At 43.1% G+C, this 25,238-nt stretch overlaps 1 protein-coding gene across 4 annotated transcripts in view; it reads left to right on the top strand.

Moving 5' to 3' along the window:
• The window catches only part of FBH1 (F-box DNA helicase 1), a 175,528-nt gene that overhangs the window by 117,305 nt on the left and 32,985 nt on the right, over nucleotides 1-25,238 (top strand). For all 4 annotated transcript variants that reach the window (XM_075857497.1, XM_075857495.1, XM_075857494.1 and 1 more), the window contains 9 exons: nucleotides 38-121; nucleotides 2,224-2,318; nucleotides 2,940-3,108; nucleotides 7,795-8,017; nucleotides 10,105-10,192; nucleotides 12,382-12,468; nucleotides 13,034-13,170; nucleotides 15,114-15,213; nucleotides 21,417-21,538. In XM_075857497.1, the coding sequence (XP_075713612.1) occupies nucleotides 38-121; nucleotides 2,224-2,318; nucleotides 2,940-3,108; nucleotides 7,795-8,017; nucleotides 10,105-10,192; nucleotides 12,382-12,468; nucleotides 13,034-13,170; nucleotides 15,114-15,213; nucleotides 21,417-21,538 (1,105 nt within the window). The remainder of the gene's footprint in view (nucleotides 1-37; nucleotides 122-2,223; nucleotides 2,319-2,939; nucleotides 3,109-7,794; nucleotides 8,018-10,104; nucleotides 10,193-12,381; nucleotides 12,469-13,033; nucleotides 13,171-15,113; nucleotides 15,214-21,416; nucleotides 21,539-25,238) is intronic.

The raw sequence follows: 25,238 nt of genomic DNA, 5'->3' as shown, positions 1-25,238 counted from the left end.
AGCATTTTGTTGATTTTCTGCTTCTACATTTTCCCAGAATCCATTACAATATATTCTATTGTCTATATCTTCTGGAGAACAACAGTTCGCAGCCGAAAATATCATCCTATGAAAATGTCAGGTATGTACTGCAATATTCCACATGTATGCAAAAAATAAGTGTATTTTAGTATGCATGTTAAGTAACATGAATTTAACTTCTTTTGCTTCACCTTCAGTTTGAAGGGGAATGTCTACTACAGTGTGGGTTATATGCATATGAGAATGTACAACATACTGTTCTTGTAAGGCTGGATTCACACGAGCATGTTCGGTCCGTAAAGGACGGACGTATTTCGGCCTCAAGTCCCGGACCGAACACCGTGCAGGGAGTCGGGCTCCTAGCATCATAGTTATGTACGATGCTAGGAGTCCCTGCCTTTCCGTGGAACTACTGTCTCGTACTGAAAACATGATTACAGTACGGGACAGTTGTCCTGCAGAGAGGCAGGGACTCCTAGCATCGTACATAACTATGATGCTAGGAGCCCGGCTCCCTGCAGTGTGTTCGGTCCGGGACTTGCGGCCGAAATACGTTCTGTCCTTTACGGACCGAACATGCTCGTGGAATTCAGCCTGATTTAGTCAGGAGGTTAGAACATTCTGACGCTTACTTTTACTAAGGACACACAGGATTAGTAATTAAAGGGGTTGGCCACTTTAATAAAAACTATCAGCAGTGACTAATAAACAGTATTTTTGGTGAACAGCGGCTGCAGTCTTTCCTGGCACCAGTTCTGTGAGGCTTGGCAGGGGTAGGCACGGTTTTGTCACATGTTCTGAGCAACTTCCCATATATGGTGACAAAAACGTATACATTTGACGTATGCAAATGTATTTTTTTACATCATCCATTGACTAAAAATGGCTAGGACTTAAGCACACAACGTATGCACAAACTACACTATTGGGGCATCCGTTGTGTTCATAAGAATCAATATACATGCTGTGGCACACGTTTTCACCCTTTTTGGCAGCATGGGCGCTCTGACCAGTCTGCGGCTATGCAGCCGCAAATACAGTAAGCTACGATGCACACTGCTCTGACACCTTTCTACCATGGTCAGCAGTAACTTTTTCAGCAATTTGTGCTACAGTAACCCTTTCATTTGATTGGACCGGACGAGCTAGCCTTCACTCCCTACGTGAATTAGTGAGCTTTGGGTTCCCATGACCCTGTAGCCTGATGTCGTTTTAAAAAAAAAAAAAAAAATTATTTATAATTTGGTAGTGGGAACACCCTACAAGACCTGCGGTTTTGGAGATACTCTCAGCAAGTCGTCTTCCCACCACAATTTGGCTCTTGTCAACGTCGCTCAGATTCTTACATTCGCACCTTTTTTCCAGCATCCAGTACATTAACTTCAAGAACTGACTGTTCACTTGCTGCCTATTGTATCCCAACCCGTGATAATCAATCCTGTACACTTCACCGTGGATGTATTTACAGGAGTTGTTTCTTGCTGAAATTTTCGTCATCTAAACAAATTGCACTATTTCTATAAAATGAACAATAAAAACCTGACTAACCTAAATACTCTCTTAGTTTGGCATATTTAGTATTTTTTTCCAGGCATCTTTTCCTGCATTGTAACTCTGGGGAACCGTGAATGGAAAAATAGAGTACCTAAATGAGTCATTTTTTACAATGACACTGTTGATATCTCAATTCACAAAGTTTCATTTCACAGATTGGGGTCACCATTATAATTCGGCAAAGATCAACATAAATTGAACTGCGGTGCGTATTTTAATATCTGCAGCATGTCAATTCATCTTGCGTTTCCGCCTGCCAATTGCATCTGACTAGTTTATAAAAACGCACCAAAATCTTCAGCATAAAACTGCACCCATTTCTGCATCAAAATGTAAAAACCGCACCTAAAAATTGGAATTGAAATGGGAATTGCTTGCGTTTACCTGCGGCTTTGATGCTGATTTTCTGCACAACGTGTGCATGAAGCCTAAATGGGATTCTCTGGTTTAAACATTTCCAAATACCTTATTAGGGATTTCTGAGTTAGAAGAGAAGGGATTCAAAGTGGTCAAACCGTTTTTAATGGTTTTATTAAAAAAAAACAAAAAACACATTCATTTTATACAGTTCTGTTAGGCCAAAGAAAAAAACCAAAAAAGCAATATTGGTTCTGTATTCCGACATTCATTTTTAATTTTAAAATTTAGATGCAAGCCCACCTTCAATCTTACAAATGAACAGCAGCAAATAATAAATCACGATATTCAAGAAGGACAAGTCGTAAAAATCATGGCTTTTGCAGGTAAGAAAATTCTACAATAAATCAAGTTTTAACCCAGGTTCCATGTAACCTCACAGGCGATAAAGTATATAAAATATTAGTGATCTATATCTCACTGTAAGTATAAAGTGTGAAGTTAAACATTGTACTACTTACGTTCCAATTTGCTGTGGGTTTAACTTTTTATTTTTCAGTTTTGTTTTTTTTTTTGTTTGGTGCATATCAAATAATCTAGTTCTCCAACTCTATATCACTATTTATGAACTCGTCCTTCTCTAGCAGCGAATTTTAGCATTTTGTCCGATTTTGAGAGAAATATTTCCAGGTAAACCGGTGTACCAATCATCGAGTCCTCAAGATTTTCTTAAAGCTGCAAAGATGTTGCAGACAAGAGATGATTCTGCTTGGCAACGTGCACAAACATTGACTACTGAAAATCTGGATACAGATTAGTCTCAATGAATGCACACAGTGGGTACGGCTATGCTATTGATAATGGAATCCCCGCCTCTAGCTGTTATGGGCGCACTCTGGCTCCCATTATTATATTACTATTTTGTTTAATTTAGGTAATCTATATTTATGTACACTTTCTACCCTTTTATATATTACCCGTTTTATTATTGTGTATGTTTTTTGTAGGTACTGGAAAAACCTCGACCCTTATTAAGTATGCAGAGAAGAGACCTCACCTACGCTTCTTGTATGCAACATTCAACAAATCCATTGCAAATCTCGCTTGCCAGCTTTTCCCCAAGAATGTGCTATGCAAGACGTTCCACTCGTTGGCTTATCAACAGACGGGAATACTGTAAGCTTTATTACATAGACGTTGCTGCTACCTGTACTTCAGTATTCCAAAGTAACCATTATACCAAGGGTGTACAACTATTTTTGGTCTGAGGGCCGCGTTGCCAAACTGTTACACTTCAAGGGTCCGCAATAAAACTTAAAGGGTTATTCGCGCTCAACAATCATATCTTATATTGTCCCTGAGGCATGGTTAAAAAAATATGCAACTGCCCTTTTATTTTTTTCATTAATTAATTTATTTGCCCTGTATTCTTCCTAGCCCCCTTCTGTTGTTTATGGCTGGCCACTATTGGATACAGCCACTGCCATGGTCCCCGTCCTTGCACAGTGGCATTTGTGTGTGTTCCCATTGTTTGCTCATTCTCCGTAACTCCTGGCCCAGCAACCTCTCTGTATAATGGACAATGCAGTGCTCCGATATAGTTTATTTCCAGCAGAGCTTGTCCCCCAATAGGTCTTCCCCCTCAGATAGCCTGGAACTGTAGATACCAGCGCAGTGGTCAGTAGAATACAGTGCCCCTTCAAATCTAAAAAGGCTAAGCTGCTGCAGCCAAAATGCTGAGATTTCCTGTGTGAAGGAATGGCTAACCACTTCATGCCACTGTTTCGGGTACATTGGCTCTGTGACATTCACTTAGTATGCAACATTATTGGCTTCTGTACTGGGGATAGGAGCCAGCAGTGTTACATGCTAGGTGAATGTGAACACTGAAACAGAGCATCACTCTATTTTGTCACTATCATCATGATGCTTGCAAACGCCTGATGCTGTATAAATTACTGTATAGCAGCATCGAATGTGCAATGCATAGTCCCGCACACAAAAGAAACACAGTAGGCGAAAGCAGTGAAAAAAATTCTGAAATTGGGAGATGGGAATAACCCTTTAAGCTGCTTAAAGCGCTAGTCGTGCAGCCATATTATTATTATTATTATTATTATTATTATTATTATTATTATTATTATTATTATTATTATTTAATAGCACTATTTTGGGGTACACATATCTTTGGCGGTTAAATGTTATAATTTTGGGAGGGGAGTAGTGCAAACAAAAAGCAAATGCACCATTGATTTTTTTTTTTTGCGTTTCTTTTTTTACGCCATCTACTGGCGGGTGTCGACGATTGGTGGATTCCTTTGTTTTGATTACTTAGATGCCGCAGTCATACCCAACCGTTCCGGGCTGTGTCCACATGTCCCGGACAGCCGATGGCATTTCCTGGCTTAAACTGTATCTGCGTCCAGAGGAATCTCCTCCACTTGTGGTAACGTGGTTAGGAGAGTATTTTTTATTTTTGTTAGGCACTATGGGGCATTATACTGGATGTGGGGGGCAGCTATGGCAGTATTCTACTGAGTATAATGCCCCTATAGTTGCCCCTACAGTGTGTGGGCAGCTATGGAGGTATTTTATGCTGTGGGGGGCCAGATGGGTCATTATATTGTGTGGAAGCCACTATGGGGGTGTTGGACTATGTGGGGGCACTACATGAGCATGATCCTGTGTGGGCTGAACTGGATCTGTATGGATGGGAATTAGGTGGGGTTAAAGACGTGGCTTAATGGGGAAAAAAATTGGCCTTACAATACTTTAAAGTTAGAGGGAATGGCCGTAGTCACTGTTGACAATAGCACCTAATTTTATTTAATTATCTTAGCCCTTAATGACCTGGAAAGAAAATCTGGCATCCCACAGTATTATGTTGTACATTTATGGCGCTGGTTCTTAACAGCAGGCCTCTGGTGTTGTAAATGTACAGTGTGGTGCCAAGGGGTTAATGAGGGACACTCAGTTGACATTAATAATGGGGTGCACACTGCTGGCACTATTAATAAAGGGGGAGCACTACCTGTTCCAGGCCCTTCCTATAGCCATCCCACTCTCATTTTTTAAATCTGTAAATTCCTTGCAAATATAATTTTGTTTTAGCCGGCAAATCACCTAGACTTAATCGCTCTCTTCTGTGCAGACCTAAGGAGTCAAGGGGCCTAGCCCTTCCTGATATCAGAACTTGCTATATTGCTTCACATCTTTTGCGGATAATGGATCGGTGCAGTCACACTCTCTTTAAATCGTGGGTATGGCTGGAACAGAGTTTCACTGAGGTTCCTCTTTCTGTCATCCCGTGGTTAGACTTCAATCAATTCGAACCTCTTCGCCAACATCCTACTATTGGCCTTACACTGATATGCTGCTCCATCTCCTCAGTGAGGTCATCCTTACTCCCATTTCATTCTTCAATGTATCTCATTCTGGGGTACCCACTCTTCCCTTCAGGTCTGACCGATCCAATATTTCGATCTTGGTTCACCTCAGGCAAGTTTAGAGCTTCGCATTTCCTGAGTGGCTCGGATTGGCTCTCTATTTCTGAACTGTCTCAGTTACCTGACCTTAAGTCTTTAAGTCATTGGAGATCCTTTCAACTTAGACATTTTTGTTCCTCCATTCCGCCCCCCTCTTTATATCATACCAACAAGACTCCTTTGGAAGAGTTATGTGATGGATCTGGCTTGATTCAGCACACATTGTCGACGATTTATACTCTACTTCAAAATCCCCCTGATCTACCTCTTGCAGTGGGATACTGATCTGAAGATCTCTCTCAAGACCACACACAGAACACGCATCCTTACCTTGGCCCACAAAACTTCGATCAGCTCTCGCTATCAAGAAGCCATCGTTATCTCGCTGGTACAGGGTTCCGGTTTGTCTACACCGCTTCTTCCCTACAGCCTCTCCCCTTTGTTGGAGATGTGGATCGGAGAATGGTGTCCTCCTCAACACCTTTTGGTCCTGCTCTCTATTTATTCAATATTGGGAGGGTGATAAGAAGTTGATCCGCGAGGTTACAGACACTGGCCTTCCTTTAGCTCCAGCTTTCTTCCTCTTCCATCACTGCGACATCCCTGTTGATGCATACAAACGCTCACTGCTTCATTTTTTAGTGATGGCAGCTCGCCATTGCATCCCATTAAAATGGAAAAATACTTCTCCTTCTCTGTCCCTCTGGATTTGTAATGTCAATGATCTCATGCACTCTCTCACTGACTCGCATGACCAGTTATACCAAGTAGGGGCTCTATGGATTGACTTTCAAGGCTCTGAATCATACAAAAATATCCTCCGTGAGACAAGTCTTGATTAATAGCCCGATTAGGGGCCCTTTGCAGTGTCCCAGCATACTATACTCTGTTGTACTGTACTCCCTCCCCCCTCCTCATTTTTTATTTATTAAATTTTTTTCCTCTCTCTCTTTCTCCTCTTTTCTGTCTGCCCCCCCCCCTCTCTGTCCTTCTAATGGCACTGTCTCTTGATATTTCAATTGATATTGGTTCTATATTTCTGCATGTGAGAATGCGCTACGGTATTTTTTCTTTACCAAGAATATCGCCTTTGTATTTTTTCTTCTTTTGTATACTTTGTATTCCTCTTGATATGTAAAATTGACCTTTTTAGGTCATGAAAATAAATAATTTTAAAAAATAATAATGGGGGAGAACACTGCTGATACAATGGAGGGGCACTCTACTATCACGGTTTGTAGAGGGAGGGCCAGCACGAATAATGTATTTTAATCCCTTCTCCTGCCGACCATCCTATCCTACAGAATTTAATGAGCGCTTTCCATTACTACGGGGAACAGTGCTCATTGGTCAATGCAGGTTCTGTCATGCAGACATAGCCTGTAAGGCCCCATGCACATGAACGTGCTTTTGCGGCCCCATTCATTTCTTTGGGCCCATGCCCATGGTTTCCACGGTCCGTGCATGGCCCAGGCTCATAGAAAATAATGGACGCGGCCATGTGCACGGCCCGCGATTTGCAGGATGTCTCGCGGGTGACACTCGCCATGTGCATGAGGCCTAACTGTGTGACAAGAGCCTGTATTAACCAATGAGCACTTTCCTCTGTAGTGAAGGAAACCCTCATTATTTACTGAGAGGCGCCTGTCACACAGATTTTGGAGATATTTTATGGGTTACTGAATGGTAACTGTCACGCAGACATGTCCTGTAACTGTGTGGCAGGAGTTTGTATTCACCAATGGGCCTTTTCCTGCAGTGGAAAACGTTCATTGCAGCCCTGCTGAAGCCAGCCCTGGTGAGTTTCATAGAGAGATACAACTGATCGAATGGCGATCATCTGTGTTTCTGTCCAGCAGGGCGGGGACCGTAACTAGCAGCAATGCCAGCCGTATGCGTGCCTCGGGTTGTGCACCCCCTATCTATACACATACTTCACCATGCGACAAAACTTTACCGGTTACTCCTTAAAATAGGGCATTCCGCTTCCTTTCAAAGATTTTGCAGCTGAATATGCTGGGTCCGCATCGCATGTAGTGTAAAAACTGTGTAAACCGCAAAACCCTACTGCCCCTTATCATTCTAATAGCTGCTGTACAACAAGTTTCACTGTACGTGTGCCAAGGAGATTTCAGTAGTTGTTGCGCAGCACGCATCATGGTTCCCAGGTTGTCCAGCTGCAATATGTTCATGGAAGCAAAATCCACTAAATAAGTAAGATGAAGAATTCCCCATTTGTGTAAAGATTGTTTTATTTTTTGTTCCCAAAGGCAATTACACTGTAAGTAAAAATTATTTCAGATTGATAACCTGACAATCTTTACATTTTTGTGTAGGTATTCATTGAATATGCCACAAATTCTTTTTATTTTTTTAGGTATCAGCAAAGGAAGAAGCTGAACACCTCCAAGCTTACTTCGTATACGGTTAACTTTATCCTTCCTGAAGGGGAAGCCGGTTTTATCAGAGCCAAACTTGTTGTTAAAACACTGGAGAATTTTTTTGCTTCCGCCGACGAAGCAATTGAAACAGACCATGTGCCTATATGGTGTAAAAATAACCGTGGAGAAAGAAAAATGGTGACTCCAAGGGAACAACAGGTACCTAGTTTTTGCTTTGAGATTGCAATTCTACCGGTTAATTCAAGAATGTGGATAACTTTAGGATATGTTCACAAGTTATAAATTTTAGCATAGGCAAATTCGGCATGTAAAGGCAGATTTCTGACCGAATCCTCAATGTGTGAACACAGCCTTATAGTTATTATACTTCTGCGCCAAAAAACAGTGTGAACAGGACCTACTGCTTTCATTTGCAGGGCTATGGACTGCCACCTCCAAGTTTTGTTCACTCCGATGTGAAAGAATGTGTCCTTTTTAAAAATTGCTCCAGTTTGTGTAAAGGCCCATTTGCCCTGGCAAATTATCGTGTTGAGCAATCGTAACGATAATCGACCGGTGTAAATGAAGACTATCAATTGTAAACAATACAACTATAGGGTTTTAGTAACATTTGCAATAGGCATAGCTGTCGTTTGCCAACAGTGACACTTCTCACCCTATGATAAGGAGTTTCCTTCCCCGCCGGCAGTGAGGATCGTCCCGATAGAAATGACCATTATAGCCTTGTTGCACAAGTTTGCAAAGCACCGCTCAGTCGTGGTGATTTTTACATTTGCTCCATGTAAAGGGATCTTAAAGTTTACCACTAGTGTTCCAATTATAAAACTTCTTGGGAAATTTACCTTCATGTGTAAATTCAAGTTTCTAATCTAGAATTGAAAAAATATAATGTTGTATGCCATTTACTAGCCTTATCCTCTTGCAGACTTCACTCTCCATTTATTTCAATATGAAGTGAATGAGAGAAGGCTGTAATACTGTGACCCACCACTAAACGTGTCGGCGATTCACAGTGTGAGCAGCAAACAAAATAAACGGGAAGCAGCGCTCTTACGAGTACTGGGGCCCCTTCAAAACAGCGGTTTGTGTGGGTGCTGGGAGTCGGACCCTGACCGATCAGGTATTGATGGCCTATCCTGATAGGCCATCAAATTCTTGGAACTGGACATGCCCTTTAAAGCACTGCAGCCTTTCACTTCCTACTGGCTGAGAGAGAGAGATGGCTAGACAGAGAGATACAACTAAAAAAAAATGAATAATTTACCAAAACCGGGAATGTTGACAGCAGTCTCTGCTTTGTTTTAAAGGGGTTGTCCACTACTGGACAACTGATGACCTATCCACCGGACAGGTCATCAGTATATAATCGGTACGGGTCCGACACCTGTACCCCACACCGGTCAGCTGCTGCGGTGGCCTGCGGGCGCCGGATGTTATGGCACATTATGCAATGTACGGAGCCGGAAGCAGTTAGCTCCATACATTGCCAAACTGCAGCTCTTTTCCTATTCACTTCAATAGGAGCAGAACTGCAGTATGCAGCCCGGCCACTATTCAGTGACCGAAGTTATTTGCTTCTGGCATGGACGTAACTGTGCGGGGTCCGGGTGTCAGACCCCCACAGATTATGTACTGATGACCTATCTGGTGTAAAATTGCAAAAATGTAGCAGTTGTTTGTGCTAAAAAGATTTGCAGCAAAATTTGCTAATTACATAATAAAGCTCCCCCATAATCTCTGCAATGTCAGAGGAGGGGGAAAAGGGCCCGTGCTGGGACTGCAGCTTCAACGTATCTGTAACGCTCTGTTCACATCTGCTTCAGGGATTTCCGTTGCTCCGCTCGGTCACAGGAGCAAATCCACGAAAAACTAGAGCCGCCGGATCCGTCGCATTATGAAAAGCGAAGATGCTCGACGTAACACATTTACTTTAATGGGTTCCAACGGGTTTCCGTGAAGGTGTCCGCCGTTTTACCAGAGCAAATAGCGAAGAATTCTCCACTATTTTGTCCAGCAAGAATTATAAAATCTGTGACAGCCTCCGACTCAGATGTGCACGAAACCTAATATGGCAGACAAACAACTTCTTGTTAGTGAATTAGGAAGGAGAGATTTGAAGCTCAAATCTGCCTAAAAAGATGTCGTGACTGAAATCTTAAAATTCTAGTATGTTCTTTTATATAAAAAAATAAAAATATTTGTAAATCCTAGTCTTTCCTCTTAAGTTTTACAATAAACTACTACATCTGCACGCTATATACTAATTTTTATAACTTTCTTCATAGTTTGCTGTGAGAGAAGCAGATAAAATTTGGGGAAAAATGCAAAGCCTTGAAGAAACTCATGGACATGCTTACAAAATGACACACGATGGTGAGAAGTTAATTTAATCTTTTGCCCATACAATGTTAAAATATGGCACAGGTTCAAACAGCCCCCTTCGGCCACCAGAAGAATTTATTCTGGGGCCACCTCCCATCCATACGAAACATGTCCAGTTTTAATTGCATTACAAACTAGATGCACGATGCATCGAAACTTCGATATTGTTTCGATACCGTGCACCCTCAAACGGTTCGATACCGTCATTTCATGTATTTCGATACTAAGCTGTGCGGCCGCACAGCTCAGTATTGAAACACATGAATGTATGAGAGCTGGGCTGCGGCTGTGTAATACAGTCATTGCCCCGCTCCTGAGTCCTGACAATTGCGCGCGGTCAGCATGATGTGATGCGACCAGCGCTGCACTAATGATTGCCGGCACTGTAGTCACAACATTGCGGGTGCACTGCAAAACACCCCCATGTTCTGTCTTCTGTGCCTGCCCCGCCACTCTTTAGTGAAGCGCCGACCACATCACCTCATGCTGACAGCGCGCGCACACTTATTGTCAGGAGCGGGGCAATGACTGTATTATACAGCCGCAGCCCCGCGCTAATGACGGAGATCAGAGAAACCTCTGATCTCCGCCGCTGTTCCCTTGAATGCTGCGATCAAAGCTGACCGCAGCTTTCGTGGAGAAAATGAGAAGGGGGATGCCCCTTGGATCGTGTCACAGGGAATCCCTGTGACACGATCGTGGGACATATCATATATGGGCAGACAGCCCAGGGTCCATTGAAGGACCCCAGGACTGCCTGACCATATTTCCTGTTAGGGCATACTGAGGTATGTCCTAACATCTGCCTGTGTACTATCCGTAGATATGTCAGTACATTAAAGTTTAAAATAAAAAAAAAAAACAAAACACACATTTTCTTACATTAAAATACGTCTCAGTACATAAGATATACACATTCGGTATCGTTGTGACCGTAATAAATTTATAGCGTAATTTATGATGTTTACGGTGTTATAAAATAAAAACTGCTTTCTTTTACTTATTAATGTGAGGCACGAGGTATTATGAATTTTGAACCTCCTTGTGCCTCACATTAATACTAATTAACCCCATCATGTACCTCACACGTTAACCCAATGTTGTCCATTATGACTGAGGGACATGATGAGGTTAATTCCTATTAATGTGAGGCACATGAAGGTTCAAAATTCATAATACCTCGTGCCTCACATTAATAAGTAAAAGAAAGCAGTTTTTATTTTATAACTGCGTAAACATCATAAATTACGCTATAAATTTATTACGGTGCCATGTGCCACACATCAGAAAATGGAAGAACTTTTTTTTGTGTTGTTGTTGTTGGCAAAAGGATCGTTTTGGTATAGAGTATGGCAATACTACACGAAGTATCGGTAAATCCAAATTCTGGTATCGTGACAACTCTATTACAAACCTTATTGTTATCGATGTGCACGCGATACAGATCATCGATAATGTCTACTAAGGTTATTTGTGTTGAAACCCAAGAAATAGACCCTAGTGACAAGTGAGTTCCAAGTAGAACTTTTACTCCCCCTGTGGCCACCAGAGGGTCCCCTAATACGGTGGAGAGCCTGTCCTCCCCTCCACACTGCAGCTTGTGCATGCATTTTTATTTTTGTTTGTTTATTAATTACAGCAAAAATTGCAATTAAAATCTACTGAATTAAATAAACATAAAAAAAAAAAATAGTTGAAAAGAAGCATGTATAAACATGGCCCTATGGTGCATTGTTCTAGATTTTCCTTGGCTAAGAAAACAAAAGAAGCTGCATGTAAAAACTTAGAACTGCACTGTGTAAAATCTCTACACACAATGCATTTTGGTTTTACAAACCTGTTTATTTTAATGTAATAAAAGGAGTGCTCTGTAGTTATTTCTATTAGGCCGTTCTGAGTCAGACGTCTGTAGTTTATAGATCATGTAATGCCAGATGAAATAAAGTTTTACAGTATGTATATTATGTGAAAAATCTACCGTACTTGCTCTTTGGCAGAAACTATCCAATGGAACTTCTTGTAAATTTGCAATCTAAACACTAGCTTTTATGTACCGTAAATTCTCTAAAAAAAACAACCAAGATTGAGGTTTGCAATACTGTAGGTGTGATAAGGCACTGATAGCGAGTATACATGTGTCCTTCATTCTTTCTGATAATCTTGTTTCTGTCATCCCACAGGCTATCTGAAACTGTGGCAGCTCCGCAGGCCAGACCTCTCCTCTTATGATGCTATATTTGTGGATGAAGCTCAAGACTGTACGCCTTGTGAGTAGAATACGATCACAAGATAAGGAACCTTTTACATTTCCATCATTAAAATGATTTTAGTACACTTAAATACAGCTTTCTTTTGCTATGTATTAGACTATTGTGTTTATTTGCTTAGATGTGCCCTCACTATATGACTTGAAATATTCTGTATGAAATAAATCTTAAGCTCATGCGGATGTAGTTTGGACTGAAATCTTGTGGACTATGGTTGTAAGTAGATTCTATGTATTTTTAAATGTACATCTTGCTTCTTGACTGGTCAGGATCAGCAACACTCAAAACAGTTTGACAACATGTATGTTTGCTTCGATTTTTGTGCCCGAGAATTCCAATTACTGAAATTGCTGCCAAAGTGCTCTGAAGAGTGCCACAACACTGTCTCAGGAAATCCGTAGTAATCCTAGCTTACGCAGTGACTTGATCTTCGGACATTTATCTATGACAAATCAGAGGTCCAATTTTGCCTCCTTTTTAAATCATCCGTTCCAAATGGAATGTTTGACCATATGTTTGTTAAAATGAACGGCACAATAACTTTTATATTGCTTTGTTTTTGTAGCTATTATGGAGGTTGTTCTTTCCCAGAAATGTGGAAAAATATTTGTTGGAGATCCTCACCAGCAGATCTATACTTTCCGTGGTGCTGTAAATGCTCTCTGTGAGGTGCCCCACACTCACATCTTCTATCTTACACAGGTGAGTGTACTTATGAGAGTGTATTTGGGTACTCCATGCTTTACATTTGTCAAAGAAGGTCTGCAGAGCACGGTTTCCCAACCAGGTTCCCAACCACGGTTTCCCAACCAGTGGCTCCGGGAGCCACATGTGGCTTTTGAGCTTCTTGCATGTGGCTCCATAACTGTTGACAGCTGCGGATACTATTGTGTACTAGTGACACCAAAGATGTCAAGGCATTACTAGATCATGGTACCAAGGTCAGAACAATATTAGTACTTCCCCAGGAGTCTTGCGATGCTCTTGCCGGGGACTCCATAGTTGAAAGCCCTAACTTCATTGTCCACATGTGGACAGTAATGTCAAGGGCTTCCCCGGGCTCAGCACCCAAAGTGGCATTATTTGCGGAGAGTCCTCTGCCAAGGATTCATTCCTGAAAAACAGGTGTTAAATACGGACCTATCTAGTTCTATCGTAGCAGTCGGGCAGTGAAAAAAGGCAAAAATAGGACATGTCCTATTTTTCTGAAGGCCAGTATTCACGGACCGTTAAAAAAAACAAAAAACGGCCGTGTAAATACACCCACACAACTTCAATCTTCTGAAAACGGAAGTGTGACAGTTGTTTTTCCCTGTCGTGTGAATGTAGCCTTAGTCAGTGAGCATTTGTGTAAAAGCCATATCAAGTGGTCTTGTCTTTTAACCCCTTAACGACATGTGACGTACTGGTACGCGGCAGCCGTTAAGGGGAAGTATGGAGCGGGCTCTCGGGCTGAGCTCGCTCTATCCACAGCGGGTGACGGCTGTGTTATACAGCCGACACCTCACTGCAACGGGCGGAATCAAAGATCACATTGCTTCCGCCAGTTTAACACGCTAAATGCCGCGGTCAATCCCGACCGCTGCATTTATATTTTTAGAATCAGGGGTGCGCCCCCTCAAACACGCCATCGCGCCCCCCCACGGCACGATCGGCCATTTACAGTGGTTTTTATGGCTGCCGGGGAGCTTAATAAAGTCCCCCAGGTCTGTCATCTTTGTACTCCGGCAGGGATTCAAAGGAGACTGTCAGAATCACGATATACTTCAATACATTAGTATTGCTATATATCATGCAAGTGATCCAACGATCGCTGCTTCAAGTCCCCCAGGGGGACGAATAAAAAAAAGTAAAAAACAGTTAAAGATTTTTCTAATGTTCCAAAAAAAAAAAAAATAACTGGTGTCACCAAGTCCGTAAAAGTCAGAACTATCACAATATAGCGTTATTTAACCCGCTCGGTGAACGACTTAAAAGAAATATATAAAACATGCAAATTGCTGTTTTTTGGTGCTCTCCAAAAAAAAAAACTTAACAAAATGTCGCATGTCCCCCAAAATGGTATTGGTGAAAACTACAGCTCGCCCTGCAAAATTTAAGGCCTCACACCTCTAAATTGATGGAAAATTAAAAAAATTCTGGATCTCAGAATATGGAGACACAACATTTTTTTTTACTTTAATTTTTTTAGCCAATCGTTTTATTTTTTTAAAAGCGTTAAAACATAAAACAAAACATATAAATGTAGTTTTTATTGCCTGATGGACGACATAAAAACAAACCCCCCCCCCAAGAAATGATGTAATCGCTGTTTTTTGCCCATTTCACTCCACGAATAATAGTTTTTTCAGATTCCCAGTAGATTACGCGGTGCAATAAATGGTGCCATGAACTCTACTACTTGCTGTATCGACGAAGTAATAGAAAAACTATGGCTTTTGGAAGGCGGGGAGGAAAAAAACGAAAACAGGTCTTTAAGGGGCTAATAGACTTTTTCACTTTTACTATGCAAAGTGGCTCAATAACTTCCGTTGTATTTGAAAGTAGCTTGCGGCCTACAAAAGGTTGATGGCCTTTGTTGTAGACTCTCTAAATTATATGCATTCAGAGATCAATCTATATGATTATTCCAACTTGTGTTTTAGAGTTTCCGATTTGGTGCTGAAATAGCTTATGTTGGTGCTACCATACTTGATGCTTGTAAGAAGATACGACACAAAACTTTAGTTGGAGGTAACCAAGAAGGTGAGAAGTCAAATGTTACATTACTATTTCAGTGCATTTCAAACAACATTCCTTCATTAGATTGTATTTTAAAGCTATGTTCGATCAGCATTGTTAGGCCTTATGCAGACGACAGGGTTACCGGCCGTTCAAAAATGTGTGGCATTGCTTACAGGGGGGCCGTGTGGCATTGCTTACAGTGGGGCTGTGTGGCATTGCTTACAGTGGGGCTGTGTGGCATTGCTTACAGTGGGGCTGTGTGGCATTGCTTACAGTGGGGCTGTGTGGCATTGCTTACAGTGGGGCTGTGTGGCATTGCTTACAGTGGGGCTGTGTGGCATTGCTTACAGTGGGGCTGTGTGGCATTGCTTACAGTGGGGCTGTGTGGCATTGCTTACAGTGGGGCTGTGTGGCATTGCTTACAGTGGGGCTGTGTGGCATTGCTTACAGTGGGGCTGTGTGGCATTGCTTACAGGTGGGCTGTGTGGCACTGCTTACAGGTGGGCTGTGTGGCACTACCTACAAGGGGGTCTGTGTGTCATTACCTACAGGGGGGGCTCTGGCAGTATCTACAGAGGGAAGTGTGTCACACAGCCGCAGTAGGAACAATAGACCACTAATGGGGCTATTCACACGACCGATTTTTTTTGACAGGCCAGGAAACCCGGCCGTCAAAAATGGGACATGCCCTATTTTCAGCCGTTCATCTGGCCGCCCGGCTCCCATATACTCTGCGCTGTGAGGAGAAGACCGCGAGCGACGGTAGACAGGGCCGTCACTCGGGACACATTCCAGTGATGGCCAGCCCCATAGACTTCTATGGGGGCCGAGTGAACGGCCGAAAATAGGACCTGTCCCATTTTTTTGACGGCCGGGTTTCCCGGCCCATCTAAAAATCGGTCATGTGAATGGCCCCGTTAGGGGTCTATTGTTCCTACTGCGGCCGTGTGACGGACGTTTTATGAACGGCCGTCACACGGCCGGGAAACCCTGTCGTGTGAATAAGGGCTCACTGGAATGTGTCCCGAGTGACGGCCGTGTCTACCGTCGCTCGCTCTCCTCCTCACAGCGCAGAGTGCATGTGAGGAGGAGTTTATGGCATTCGGACAAAGCGCTGTATGCTGCAGGTAAGTTTCTACAATGTGGGGGTGCTGTATACAGGGGTACTGTTTGGCAGGGCCGGGGTGTACAGCAGGTGGAAGGGGGCGCTGCGCTGGCTCCCTTTCCCTGCTTGTTTTAAAAGCTCCCTGTCCTGGCGAATCAGCAGCCGCCTTCCCGCCCAGGCGCTTCTTCAAGCATCGCTACCGCTATAGCAGCCATAGCGGCTGCTAGCGGCGACATCTCCCATGGCCGATGGCGCCGCTAGCAGCTGCTGCGGCTGCTACTGCTGTAGCGACGCCACTATAGCAGAGCAGGGAGGTATCTCCCTGCTCTGCTATGTGCTAGCCCCACTTTAGCTCCTTCAAAGAGCGGAATCCCTGTGTGTTCGGGGATTCTGCTCCTGGACAGAGCGCTTGATTTCTCTGTCCATATATGGACAGTGACATCAGGGGCAACTCCAGAAGCGGAATCCCCAACCACTCTGTCACCGGGGATTCCACACCAGGAGAAGCCAGTAAACGTTCAGTGTCCATAAATGGACACAGACGACAGGGGCTTTTCCTGAAGTGGAATCACCGGCCACATGGGGATTCCACTTCAGGAGTTGCCCCTGATGTCACTGTCCAGATATGCCCGGAACGGAATCGGAACTGATGCAAAACAGCCGATTTTATCGGCCGACACTCGGACCCTGGCGGGACCTTGTCGTCTGAATAAGGCCTTAATGTTTCATCATTGTAAGTAACCCCCCAAAGCCACATAATATTTACTCCGTTAAAATGAAGCGTCAATATTTAAAAACCTCTTCTTTAGAGTTTGATTGGTCGTACCCAATTGTTTTGAAATCCTTTAAATGGGCGCTGTCATTTCAACAAACTTTGCATAAATTAATAGTACAGGCGATTCTAAGAAACTTTATAATATATTTTAGCAGAAAGAGGCTTGTTACTCTATTATCTGACTGCCTGTTTTCCTGCTCCCACTCCCTCTGTTAGGCCGGGTTCCCACGTAGCGTAAACGCTGCGGAATTTCCGCAACGGAATTCTGTACGCATTACAGTAGTCACAAAGTGGATGAGCTTAAGAAAATCTCATGCCCACACTGCGGAAAAAAAACGCAGCGTAGAAACTCTAATAAATTGACCTGCGATGCAGAATTTAAATCCGCAGCATGTCCATTTATGCTGTGTTTTAGTTGCTTTTCTGTTGCGGGTTATTCTCATTGAATTCAGTGGGGTTGCAAAACTCGCAACAGAAAGTCAAGTGTTGCGACGTTTGCAGTAGAATCACAGCAATTCCACCGCAAACATCGCAACTCCGGAAAAATAAATCCTACTTTCCCAGAACGCTCTCCTTCTTCTTCCTGCAGTTCGGCCTCCTGGGATGACGTTTCATCCCATGTAACCGCTGCAGCCAATCACAGGCTGCAATGTCATGTCACATGGCCCGCAATGTCCTCGTGGGAGGCCTGACTACGCGCAGAAAAGAGGGAGTATGGTCTGTGTTTTTTACCCAGCGGAAATTCTGTTAGAAAAAACGCACCATAATGTGGTGCGGTTTTTCGAACAGAAGGTGCTGCGGGTTTCAGGTCGGATACGCTGCGCCGTTATTTCGTCTTGAGTCAGACTGCAGCTCACATGTATCAGATTACACATGTCTATGGAGAAGGGAGGGGGGGGGGTAGTGAGCAGGAAGTGCAGGAGATAAGAGCAGAAGGCATAGGCATAGGTTCACATCTGTGTAGGAGGCTCCGTTAGGGGCCTCCGTTGCAGATCCGGGATGGTTTACCAGAGACAATAGCGCAGCCGACGGAACCTGTTAAAGTCAATGGGTTCCGTTGGCAACCGGTGGTGTCCGTTGTACAACTGAATCGTTGGTACCGTTATTCCCTTGTTCCGCTCCTGTGACGGAGCAGAACAACGGAACAGCACGAGGCAGGTGTGCACATTGGCATAGAAACTTTCTATCGCAACCGAAGCACTTTATTTACATCAGTACACGTCAGTACTTCTCTATATACAGTATACTGTATTTCCTGCATGGTCCTGGGGCCATTTCTGAGTGAGAGAGAAGATTATGGAGCAGATTCTCCTCATCTTACTGTGTGTAGTGTTTGGCAGCTAGTCTCCACCCCACAGCTCCGAGAGAAATGCAAACTACAGATATAGCATGCATAGTGGAAAACTGATTTTAAATTGTTTTGCAAAGTCCTATAGTGGGCAGAAATAGTGCTACTCCACATAGTAGCTTATCCTGAAAAGTCAAATGAAACCAGAGATGCGCTTTATATTATGATCATATTTTTAATCATTTGCAAAAATTATGACCTCTATGTCAACGTTACTCACTGCTTCGTTTTTACACATCATAAATTGCAAATCCTCACCTGCGGATGGTTTCCTTTTTGTTGCATGAATTTTGACATTCAGGACTATAGTATGAATTTCTTGTCCGTGTCATTGGGGAAAAAAGATAATTTATTACATTTGGTATAGCTGCTACCACTAGGAGGCGGACACTAAGTAAAAAAAAGTTGTTTGCGTCTCTTACCAGGCTATATCCCTCCTGCAGACACTGAGCTAAGCAGTTTTAACTTAGTACCCATAAGGCTGGATTCACACGAGCATGTTACGTCCGTAATGGACGGACGTATTTCGGCCGCAAGTCCCGGACCGAACACAGTACAGGGAGCCGGGCTCCAGGCATCATAGTTATGTACGACGCTAGGAGTCCCTGCCTCGCTGCCGGACAACTGTCCCGTACTGTAATCATGTTTTCAGTATGGGACAGTTGTCCTGCAGCGAGGCAGGGACTCCTAGCGTCGTACAGAACTATGATGCTAGGAGCCCGGCTCCCTGCCGTGTGTTCGGTCCGGGACTTGCGCCGAAATACGTCCGTCCATTACGGACGTAATGTGCTCGTGTGAATCCAGCCTTAGGCAGACCTTCCTGCTAGGCAGGTTCATCTGCTCCTGGCGGGTTTTTTTCCCTTAACCCTTTGATGACCAGCTACATTTTTCCGTTTTGCCTCTGCTTTTCAGCAGCGATAACTTTTTTTAGTTTTTCATTAACTTGGCTGTATGAGACCTTGTTTTATGCGAAATAATAATAATTATTATTATTATAAAAAAAAATTTGTGCAGTTTGGGGGTATAAAAAAATTCTGTAAGTTATCTACTTTTATTTATTTACGGTGTGAATATAGGAAAACGATTCTCAGGATCCGTTTTTTTTATCACGTTCACGTGTCACGCTAAGTAACCTGCTAAATAAATTCTTCAGGTTATTACGGGATTGTAGATACCTAATATGTGTAGGTTTTTTTTGTTTTTATGTAATGTATGAGCAAAAAATATATATTTTTTTTGAGGGGGCTTTTCTTTAAATTTTTTCATTCTATTAAGGAATCATTTTATTTACAACATTATTTTATACTTCTAATGTGTTAGCATACTCTTGTATGCTAATACATTACACTGTGTCACAGGCTGCTGTTAGGGCAGCACATTGTGTGTCCTAATAGCAGGCAAACTGAACAGACAGCCCTGGTTTCCTTTCTAGGCCCACAGGCCTTGACTGCAGAGAGATTCCCTGGGCTTTGATCGCTTCACCTGGTTTCCGGTGGCACGATCGAAGGGGGAATTTCCCTTTGACAATGCCGCTGTCACGGACTGTGGCGATCAAAGGGTTAAACAGCTGGGGTCGGAATATTTTCCAATCCCAGCGGTGTTCAGCAGGCTGCTCTAAGTTCAGGAGCTGTATATTACAGCTCCTGCTTAGAGGATGAGTCTTCATCAGTCTATTCTACAGCGGTGGCAAAAGACGTCGCTGGAGACTAAGCACCCGCACTGCCTGCCGTCAAAAGACGGTGGGCGGTTAAGGGGTTAAAGGCTATGTAAATGTTTTGAAAGGGTTTTTTTTTTGTTTTTAAAAAAAGAATAGTGTGTTAAACTTTGTAAATACATTTTATTAAAAAATTCCTTTTACTTTTTAAGATACAGCTGCTCTGTATTCTCTAGATGTGATAGTTTACAGGTGGATCCGACCCGCTGACCCTGAAACTATCAGGTCTGCGGGATTGATGGATTCAGTGAATAGCGCTAGATACAGCTGCTCTGTGTAGAGAATACAGGGCAGCTGTATCTTTAAAAGTAGGAATTTTTTAATAAAATGTATTTACAAAGTTTAACACGTACTAATACACACTTTTATAAAAATGTTAAAAAACAAAACACTTTCAAACATTTACATAGCCTTTAAGGGTGGGAATACAGGGTCAACTTGATCACCCATTAGCGCATTACGTGGAGAGAGAACAGTGCCGCCTAACCTCACTGTTAACTTCCTACCTCCAGAAGAAAAGGAGGCACAGCGGAGCTCCAACTCCCATGTTACCTTTCAGCCATGGGGACATCCACAGCTCCAGACCGCTCCTTCCAATATTCCTCCCCGAGATTTTTCTCACTGTAAAATCCCTTTCTCATCATGGACACCGATTATGACCTTGAGTGTAGCTGCTGCCCCTAGGAGGCAGACACTAAGTCAAAAATCATTCGCTCCTCCTACTAGACCCCTCCGGCAGATACTGAGCTAAGCAGTTTGTCCAACATTCTCAACAGATGCTTGCTGTGTTGGGGAATACGGCACACATTACACTAGAATTAAACACTGGCTTCTTTGTCGTGGAGAGGTCCACAACCGTGCTAGCAATTGTGCCCCATTGTGTCTATTCATATTTATTATGTAGATATTGTGCGTTACATACTTATCTGTTGGCTCTCTTCTCTGATTTTCACCCCATTATTCCCTGAAGCCTCCGTTCAGGACTTGTGTAAAAATAGTTAGACACTTATTTAGATTATAGATATATTGTGAAATATTCTAAAAAAGACCCCTCTCTTATTTACACAGAGGAGACTAGACAACACCCTATACCATAATGACAATGTTCAGCTTTGAATGTTGTTTCCAAATCAACATTCATATCTAATGCATCTATGAAAAATGTATTGATACTGTTTTCCATTTTGTAAAGTTACTACATTCAGAGATTTTGTATGCTTATTACATTCGATGTTCTACTATGCCATGCTAAACAAAGCCACTAATGGTTTTTGTATTGCAGGTTCTGTTCGTGAGCACTGCCAAACTAAGGTTGCCATCCTATCTCGAACCAATGCCTGCGTGTTTGACCAGGCTGTCAGTGTTACTGATAGAGAGAATCCATCTATAATCCACATTATAGGGGTAAGCAGTCATATTTCCTTCTATATATTTTCTTTTCACTCTTTTACAGTTTCTATGTGTATGTAATTCCCGCCTGTCTTTACATTTTGTACAGGGCATAAATCTGATGTAGAAAAAGACTAACTCTGCCACTGGACTATACACGGTCAGCTTAGCTGTTAGGAATATATCTGTTGACATGCTTGTCCAGACCCCCATTCTTATTCATAGCTACTTTTTACTTCTGTGGGAATTTTAACAGAAATCTTCCTACATATCTATCACGTTCAGTGTCTAACCAGCAGCACTTCCAAATAAATTACCAGCGGGTGCTATGCGACCTTGATCCAGGGTCTAAAATACAGTGTATGAAGAAATCGCAGCAGTTTCAAAATGAAAAGGTGGTTTATTCATTTATGTAAATACTTTGCTCAAGCTTGATCGGGTACTGCATAGGTGACAGTGGAAGATACAGCAGGAAGGAGAGCATTAAGAGCTTATGTATACATAGTTACAAGTGCAGGTTGAGAAAAGTTGAACTTGATGGACTTGTATCTTTTTTCAATCAATTACACGTCTTTCATTGCTAGATTAGTTAAAATCCTCTGCTATTTATCATGAAATAAACATCTAGCCCTTTTTTTTTATTATTTATATACTACCATTACTGCAGTACTGCTCAGGGTAGGCAGTTCCATAGTTTGACTACTCCAACTGTAAAGAACCCTTTCCTATAATGTCTGTAACTTCTTTCTTCCACGCGCTTTTGAGTTTCCACTGGTCCTTGCAAAAAACAAATAATGTGCTAGTTCTTTTTATTGACGACACATATATTAATACATGTTAATGAGATCACCTCTAAGACGTCTTTTTTCCAAGCTGAACAAGCCCAATTTTTCTAGCCTTTCATTTTAAGGCTAGATTCACACGAGTGCGGGGAAACTCAGACGTGAAAAACGTGACGTTTTTCACGTCCGAGGTGCACCCGCACGGGTCCCGTTTTCAGATTTGAGCCTATGGAGGGATCCGTGAAAACTGAAGATAATATGACATGTTCTATTATAAACAACGACTGTGAACGGCCCCATTGAAAAACATGCGTCCGTGTGATGGCCATTGTTTTAACGGCCATCACATGGACGTATTCAATGCTCATTTGAATAAGGCCTAAGAGAGACCTTCCATCGCGTGGGCTGGCGTCTCCGGGGAGGGAGATGCCGGCAGGAGTTCAGAGGTCAACAGACGCTGGAAGATAAGAGAAGCTGGCGGTCCGTGACTGCAGCCATTACAGTACTCCCTTCTTACGGCCCCTTTTCTTAGGTCCGGAGTGTGAGAGGAATTTTTTTTTTTTTTTTTAAAACCTCATTTTTATTAACATTTTTTCACTTTTTTTACAGACATTTCACAGAAAAATTGCGTCACAATTTGAATCTCGCATACTTGCGAATATAACCAACACAAAATAAAATAACATAACATAACATATACTCATGGCATATCTCTTTGCATCTGTCCAGCGACTAAAAACGCTAACAACCTGACTTCCCCTATCCCCGAACACGACCCAGGCCATCATATAATATCTCCGTCCCATCCATTCCCCTTCTATTATCTAGGTTCCATTTGTAAGCCTCCTAATGTGCCTGCCAGAAATTGCATATGAGACCATGCTGTGTGTCTAAAGGGCGTAACAATTTCCACCACCTCAGTCGCTGTGCATTGCGTTTCTATAAATATTTGCCATTTAACAAATAACTTCTTGGTTCCCGTTTCTTTCCTTCTTTCTACCTCCACCCGTTGGAGAGCTAGTAATTGTTTCAAGCGAGTCACGATCATGTCGAGACCCGGTGTATCCGCTTCCAGCCATTTACACAGAAGGCACCTCAAGGCCACCAGCAAAATTGTGTGCACCAAGGGGAGCGGAGATCTCGTTCCTCGAGCCCCCTCTTCCTCTGGTGGTCGCGCCTGATGGAACAGCAGCGCTTGAGGCGTCATCGGAAGTTTCGCCTTCCAATGATCCACAATATATCTGCGTACCATCTCCCAGTATCGTTCAGTCTGAGCACAGCTCCATACTCCGTGCCACAAATTTGTCAGGGGTGTGTTGCATTTGGGACCGCTCGTAATGCGATCGGGGAAGGACTGCGAAGGTAAAATATTAAAGCCATATATGGCCGAATGTATTAGTTTAAAATAGGTTTCCCTCCAGCTCTCGTTCACTATCACCTTCCGTACCGTCTCCCAACCCTCCAATATGGTCTCTCCTATCGCCGGATCTTGCGTCCATCGTTCCCATATTTTGAACATAGCCCGTGGGCGCGGGCGGACAAAATAATCCCCGAGTGCACTATACAACCTCGAGATAGTCGCCCGAAGAACCGTTGGGCCTATGACCTCATCCAGAGTATGAGTGGTAGCTTCCTTATTCAAATCTCTGAGCCTAGAGGTACAGAATGACCGCACGTGGAAAACTTGTATAAAATCAGCATTATCATTAACATTGCTCTCTAATTGATTAAGTTTAGCTCTGATTTCCGACCCTGTTAACCATCTCCTTTCCTCTTTATGTATAAGATCCCCTGCGTTACTAATACCTGCTTCCCCCCAAGAGGCAAATCTATTCCTACTGTCTACTCCCGGCAGGAATTCCGGGTGTCCCCACAGTGGCATGTGTTTGGAGAGCAGGTGAGGCAAGCCAAAACATTTACGAACCGCTTTCCAGGCCAGGACTGTATCTCTCAGGACAATGGAGGTTTTGAGACGGCACGGAAGGGAGGCCACTCTACAATGCAATAACGCTTTTAAGTTCCAGGGTGAGGCATACTCCCCTTCCAGCTCTAAGTTGGAATAATGGCTCGTTTCATGAAGCCAATCCACTGCATGACGAAAGAGACCTACCACATTGTATCCCCTAATATTGGGAAACTTCTGTCCCCCCTCCTGCTTGCCCATCATGAGTTTAGTAAGTGCAATACGAGGCCTCTTTCCTGCCCATACAAATTTTGTGAATGCAGAGTTAAGTTTGGAGACATCCCCATGCTTCAGCAAGAGCGGGAGCGTTTGAAAGGGATATAACAGTCTGGGGAAACTAACCATCTTGATTAGGTGGCACCTCCCCAGCAGGGATAGAGGTAACTGGCACCATCTGGCGAGTTCCGCCTGTATTTTTTTAAACAGCGATGGATAATTCAGACCATATAGGGTTTCAGGCCCCTTCCCTATCTTAATGCCTAGATAAGTTATGCATTGTTTCACCGGGGATATTCCGCATCCCAAGGATTGCCAAAATGCCCCGGGTAACGGTTTGCCCAACTCCAGCAGTTCACTTTTAGCCATATTGATTTTGTATCCCGAGCATTGCCCAAAGTCCTGCAAAAAATGAAACACTGGCATTAAGTGTTCTTGGGGATTTCACATAAACAGTATAACATCGTCAGCAAACAAGGCTAACTTAACTGCCCGGGACCCCACCTGGATACCTTTAAATACTGCAGACTGTAGCCATAGGTTCCAGTGCTAGATTAAATAAAAGTGGCGACAGTGGGCATCCCTGCCGGGTTCCTTTATGCAATTGGAAGGGAGCCGATAAAAACCCTGAGGAGTAGACGCGCGCTTGGGGATTATTATAGACCCCTTTCAAAAAGATCCGAAAGGCTCCCTGTACTGTCATCTTATCCAGCACCATCCCCAGCCATTCCCATTGTATGTTATCAAAAGCTTT

This window comes from Rhinoderma darwinii, chromosome 3 (genome assembly GCF_050947455.1).
Source record: "Rhinoderma darwinii isolate aRhiDar2 chromosome 3, aRhiDar2.hap1, whole genome shotgun sequence".
Lineage (NCBI taxonomy): Eukaryota > Metazoa > Chordata > Amphibia > Anura > Rhinodermatidae > Rhinoderma > Rhinoderma darwinii.
This window is presented reverse-complemented; position numbering and strand designations above follow the sequence as displayed.